The 6261-nt window shown below is 37.8% G+C and overlaps 1 protein-coding gene across 1 annotated transcript; it reads right to left on the bottom strand.

Annotated features, from left to right (window-relative positions):
- LOC18787615 (cell division protein FtsY homolog, chloroplastic) lies at positions 366–4121 on the bottom strand. Its single transcript, XM_007218106.2, has 12 exons — positions 3681–4121; positions 3490–3594; positions 3186–3259; positions 3042–3100; positions 2757–2794; positions 2493–2613; positions 2294–2362; positions 2120–2202; positions 1489–1557; positions 1281–1343; positions 1001–1126; positions 366–920 (listed from the first exon to the last, which is right to left on the bottom strand). Exons 1-11 carry the CDS (start codon positions 3981–3983, stop codon positions 1013–1015), a joined length of 1098 nt encoding a protein of 365 aa, XP_007218168.1. The 5' UTR covers positions 3984–4121; the 3' UTR covers positions 366–920; positions 1001–1012.

Below are 6261 nucleotides of genomic sequence, written 5' to 3'. Positions count from 1 at the left end.
TCTGATCATCTGAGAGTGAGAAGAGGATATGAGCGAGACTGAGGCAGTAAGATCGAGAAAGGATGGAGGAGGGCGGAGAGAGTTGAGAGGATGGATGTTGGCACTTAAAAAGTTTGGGTTGTAAATTCTGAAGGATTTCTGTTACTGCATGGTTTACAAACTTTATCGTATATAGTTTCATTACATTGGCCACATATATCTATTTATTTTATTTTTCTCGTCTTTGCAACGAAACTTGCTTATAGGCAGGGGTGATAGGTGATGGTTCTGTAGTGAGGAGTGGAAGAAATCTCACTGCGATAGCAATTGAGTTCAAATCCAGACTCACGAAAACTGGGACGTCCCGTTGCCAAATTATGAATCTGGAGATTAAGAACTTTTCTATAACACAATTATTATAGAATATAGGAAATGAGGTACCCAAGTAGAAACCCTAAACTTGTTGCCAGCGAAATAACTTACACTCAATCAAACCATTGGAGAGAAGCAAAGATACAGGGATATTACACTCAAATGCATGCGTTGGAGACTCAGATAAGTTTTTCCCTTAAAAAACAAAAAAAATTGAAGGACAAGAAGAATCCGTTCAATTAATCAATTGGAGTTGAAATTGTCTCCCTATCAGTGCCGTATGAAGGGTTAGAACCACTCTTCAATCCTATACAGCAGCAACCGCCCTGCAGCTTAAGGCTTCACAACTTTGCATCAATTCTAGTCGAGTTTCATCTAACAGCAGCAATATGATACTTGCCATATGAGCAGTATGCCAGTAATATCCTGATCATCTGAAGACTAAATGTGTGGTTCCACGTGTGAAGTTTCATCCTGACCTCATTTTCCCCAATCAAATTAAATAGTTGCTTATATGGCTGGACAAGGACCCGCCGCCAGCACACAGATTTAGGGGATTATGTAATTCTCTACAGGGAAAGAAAAGCATCTGATAAAAATCACTAACATCTGGGATCAGAAGAACATAGTCAATTGATGCGACACTCACCATCCTTTAGGGTTACGAAAATATGGCATTAACAAAGGCCTCTGCATCAAAGGGTTGGAGGTCTTCTACACCTTCACCAACACCCACAAACTTTACAGGGATGCCGAGTTCATTTACCACACTGACCTAAATAAAATCAGATACAATCTTAGGATTAGTGAATTATTTGAAAAGAAAAGAAGACGATTTGAGAATTAAGTCTTGGAATGGCAGAAGCTATATCAATATACCAATTCATGAATAAATTGAAAATGATATGGGACAGAAGACTTGAACCTACCACACAGCCACCTCTAGCAGAGCCATCAAGTTTTGTCAATATCAAACCAGTTATCCCAACAATCTGTCACAATATTTATAATGTAAAGAATCAACACACTACCAAATTTATTGTGGAGAAACAAATTGCACAAAGAAATAGAATCAATCAATAATCTATGTTCTGACTAAAGTAGAATAATCCAGGAGGTGAAGGATAAGAACATTACCTCATTGAATTCTCTTGCTTGCGGAAGCATGTTTAAACCCGTCGTCCCATCCAGAACTTGTAGGATCTCCTGCATATTTTTAAAAGAAAAATATTAGGCACATACACAAAACATGGTCTCACAAGACAAAATGTAAGAATTTGGAAGAGTTACTAAATATCTCAACTAACAAGATCAAAGAGAGAGAGACCTAAAGATTTTAAGCTTCCCTTTGCAATCTTCAATGATCATATGAATATATGGTAGTGGCAGGCATGAATAGACTGATTTACAAATCAAAGAACTGAAAGAACCAGGTGCCATCGTGTCATGAATAGCATAAAATGGAGTATTTGAAATATGGAAGTATAGATTTAATGCAAAGAAGTAACGAAGATACATGAGAAGATATCAGTGAAGCATGTGGCATGTACCATGCACATAAGTTCCCAACTTTCTACTCTCTAAAGATATGATCCTTTCATAAAGTATACAGTCAAATATCACCACTAACCAAAAGGCTTGAGAGCATGACATTATTAGAGAACATATTCTACTCAGAATTATTCTGTTCAATGGGAAGTGTGCATTCCCATGCCTAGATTGTCGAATTTGATAATAGAAAGATCACAAAAAATGTCCAACAGCTTACATTAGGAGCACCAGGAATGACTTTGCTCACAGCTTTCTTACATGCAATCAACTCTTCCATCAAGCTGTAATTAGTGTGCAGACCTAAAATTATAAACAAAAGGTCCAACTGCAATTAATCAGCTAAGCTCACAATGTTAACAGCTAAGCCTGGAAGGTTTTCCAACAAACTTACGTCCAGAGGTGTCACATAAGACAATATCATAACCTTGTTCTTTCCCTCTCTTCACAGCCTGAGAAATAACTATTCAGAAAGCACTTTAAGACTATATGTCAGTAGTTATACCGTGTCAATTAAATTCTTATAGACAAAACAAAACTAGAAAAGGAAAGCAAATATGAGTTCATCCATCTCTTCCATTTAAGTTCTCTACCTGATGCTGCTTTAGCCTTCTCTTTTTCAGCTACAACAATCTCACACCCCGTCCTCCCAGCCCATATCTCCAGCTGGTCACAGGCAGCTGCTCGAAATGTATCTCCTGCTGCCATCAATACCTGGCACAATTTCAAACCACAATGCAATTTAGACCAGAAAAGCCATGAAATAGGTACGCTTTTCTTGGATCAAACCAGTCCTTCTCATATGCTTCAAACCAATCCAGTGCTGCACTGACAATGAACAGATGACAAATTCTCACCTTGGCCCCTTCCTTCTTCAATCTGTAAGCCAGCTTTCCTGCATGAGGATAGTTTATCAGATCATCATCAGATTTATGGGTCCTTAACCATTATATCGCAGCATGACAATAGTTAAAAATTATATTAAAAGAAAATACTGTAATGCTGGATTTATATAATGGAAATGTCACTATGAATTTTGCTTAAAATTCCCTTAAACTTAAAGTTCAGGTCATTTCCAGTAAAATTCCCCTAAGAATGCATGCTGTCAGATTAAATGGGTTGGATATCAAAAGGTCTCTTACCAAGAGATGTTGTCTTCCCACCTCCATTAACGCCAACAATCATAACCACAGCTGGTTTCCTGATAACACAACAAAAACTCCAACATTGAACATAATATCAAAAAGAAATTGACAAAAATTCTAAAACTCGGAAAAGATCAGTACCTGTATCCAAGTTGAAGTTCAGTTTTGCTCCCTTTTGTAGTTAACAAGTCCAGCACACTCTTCTTCAATGCTTCCTACAAACAACCCAATTCAGATACCGCCACATTAAATTGCACGCAGACACAAATCAACTAACGAGCACTCAATTTGATTGATCAGAAAATTCAGGACCCTCCACTCAAGTTTGTTTTATTTACCTAATTACGTAATATGGGGCAAAGTTGGGTAATTTTTGGAGCCTAAAATCATAAATAAATAAAAAATTTAAAACCTAAGGTTCAAATGCTGCCAATGTTGCCATTACCTTTATTTCGCTTCCAGATTTCAGCTTCCCAGCAACTATGTCCTCCCTCAAACTTTCCACAATCTTAATTGTGATTTTTGGACCAAAATCCGATACCAGCAGAGCCTGAAACCGAAAACAACAGAAATAATCAGATTTTTCACGAAAGCATTTCTTTTTTCTCGAGAAACAAACAGGGAGAGAAGAAAAACCTCTTCGAGTTCGTCGAGGACTCGATCAGTGTCAGCGAGATTCCAGTAGAGCAAGAGCTCGTCGATGACAGCGAGATTATCGCGAGTCTTGGAGAATCCCGAGAAGAGCTTCTCTACGTCGCTCTTGGCCTTCTCCTTGATAAGCCTTCCGAGCCGGGTGAAGAACCCGGTCTGGCCCGCCCGGCATTCGAACCGGGAAAGTTCGGGTCGGGTCGGGGTTACAAGGAGGCGGTGGTTTTGAGGTGGTGAAGGTTTGGAGAGGAGTGAAAGCCGATGGAGAGACGAAGGCAAAGGCGAAGCCATTCCTTTTCAGATATCAGATAATGCGGAAAGGTTTGCAGCCGGTCTTCTCATGTGTTGGCTTGGCGCCTTAGACGACGACGTCGTATTCAACCCTCAGTTCACCATAAATAAAGTTACAGCGTGTTTGGCACTCTTCTTAAATAGTATCGTTCACCGAAAGACCAAAGATGAGGACCTGTAAAGACCAACTTCACCTCAGCCGTAGGATAAATCCAACAACTCAAAATCTTTAACAAATTAAATAGACTCAAATTATACCCGTTTGAAATACCCACCCGTTTTTATTTCTGACCCGTTTGAAATACTCACTTGTGACTTGTAATCCAACTAGCACATTACGAGCCATCACCATCAGTGAATTCTACCCACAAAAAAAAAAAACCCAACCCAACTTGTGGACAATGCTTCTCCTGTCAACTCGTGCGGCTCCCGTTATTTTTGTACAGTGTGAAACCAAAGCCGAAGTTGCTGTCCAATTTCCGAGGCTTTTTTCTGTGCCAAAACTTCCGAGCCTTGGTGTACAAGTAAAAGTAAAAGACCCGGGTGCCAAAACTAGTGGGAAAAAGGCCTTCAAATTGGTTTGACCAAAGCAGAGCGCGTTAATCCAGTTTGGGAATTTATTTTTTTATTTTTTTATTTTTTTGGGCCAATCTTTGGTATGGGGAGGGGGATATCAGTTAAATTGGTTCTCTACAAATTTTTGCCAATATCAAGCGTCGAACCTGGGTGCCAATTTGGGGGGGAAGGGGGAAAATTGCTACCAAACTACCGCACCTAAATCCCACTGGCTGTCAATTTGGGATTGCTGTCATTTTTTTAAAAAATAGCTTCTGCTGTATTTTGAAAATATTTAGTTGTAAAGTAAAGTAGTTTCATATTTGGTAAACAAGTGTTGTTATCATAAAAAGCAGTGTCAAAACTGTTTGATATCAAATTGTTGTAACGGTAAATAATAACTAAAATATACATAATATTGAAAATATTATGGACGTTAATCATGTGGTGGTCGTGGTGATGATGAATGTGGAGGTGGAGATGGAGATGGAGGAGGAGGAGGTGGTGGTGGTGGTTGCGAAGGTGGGGGTGGGGGTGGAGGTGGTGATGGTGGTGGCAGTGGTGATGAAGGTGGAGGTGATAATGGTGGCGATAGATGATATAATTTTTAAAAATTAATCATGGTATTATGGGAATTTAAAATTTTCATTAAAGGCTCATCTTTGATTCTTTTGAAAGTAACTTAGAGGCTGCTGTCAAAAGGCCATTGTTTTTAACATTCTATATCTTATTTGTTATTCTTACACACGACTGCTTAACATGGATTATACTTCGAATCTGTCTTGACTTGGTCTAAGTTTAATAACATTTATCTTGTGTTTGGTGTATGCTTGGGTTTATTAGTTCCCTCCCAAGGACGTATTTTTGGTAGTCCTAGTATTAGCAATCCCATTTAAGACTAGGATTAGATGAAACAAACATAAGATTAAATTTAATCCAACTAATCTAAGTAAAATTTGTGTAACAAATAGCCCCTTAGGGTATCAACCCATGAAACTAATTTGCATGAGAGATTCAATTTTTAAGCTGGCTGATAAAGACAAGTTTAGTGTGCCATACGAGGAGGAAGCTGCTCCTAATATATCAGGAAAAAAAAAAAAACATTACATACATTAACAAAGAAAATGTAGTTTTCAAAGTTTAGTCCAAATGTTTTTTTTTTTTTTTTGGGTTGAAATATTCTGAAAAAAAAAAATAATAATAACACAAAATAAGTTAACAATAAAAAAAAATCAAATCAAATCAACCAAATTACATTATAAATAGAGCCCCCGAGTGTAAAGCCCTCCTTTTGGTGAAAGGCCTTGGAATATTTCCCTTTTTTTTTTGTGTGAAAGGCCTTGGAATATATATATATATTTTTGTGGGTGAAAGGCCTTGGAATATTTCATTAAAGCTCTAAATGGTCTATATTTTTAGAGTCCCAAAAGTCCTTAAATATGGCTTGAACTGCACGTCGCACTATTGATCTTTTGGAGTTGAGCATAAAAGATGAGTGCAAAAAAAAACATAAAAGAGATGACAAGAGAATTTTGTCATTTGTAGCAACTACGGGGATGTTTCTGCAAATTACCTAATGGTGCTACAAATTTTGTCTTTTTGTCGTCTTTGTAATTTGTAGCAACTACGGGATGTTGCTTTAAATTACCTTTTTGTCCTTTTTTTTTTTAAAAAAAAATTTTGTAGCACCTACAGGTATGTTTCTACAAATTACCTTTTTGTC

The sequence above is a fragment of the Prunus persica genome, chromosome G2 (assembly GCF_000346465.2).
Source record: "Prunus persica cultivar Lovell chromosome G2, Prunus_persica_NCBIv2, whole genome shotgun sequence".
Classification (NCBI taxonomy): Eukaryota; Viridiplantae; Streptophyta; class Magnoliopsida; order Rosales; family Rosaceae; genus Prunus; species Prunus persica.
Note: the sequence above shows the minus strand (reverse complement) of the source record. Positions and strands in the feature narration are given on the sequence as shown.

Bases quoted from the DNA above. Each gene is read 5' to 3' on its own strand.
- LOC18787615 (XM_007218106.2), bottom strand. From the start codon at position 3,983: ATGGCTTCGCCTTTGCCTTCGTCTCTCCATCGGCTTTCACTCCTCTCC. The intron at 3,260-3,489 runs GTAATGGCAACA...GGTTGTTTGTAG, and splicing joins AATCTGGAAGCGAAATAAAG to GAAGCATTGAAGAAGAGTGT. The intron at 1,558-2,119 runs GTAAGCTGTTGG...AAAAATATGCAG, and splicing joins TCATTCCTGGTGCTCCTAAT to GAGATCCTACAAGTTCTGGA.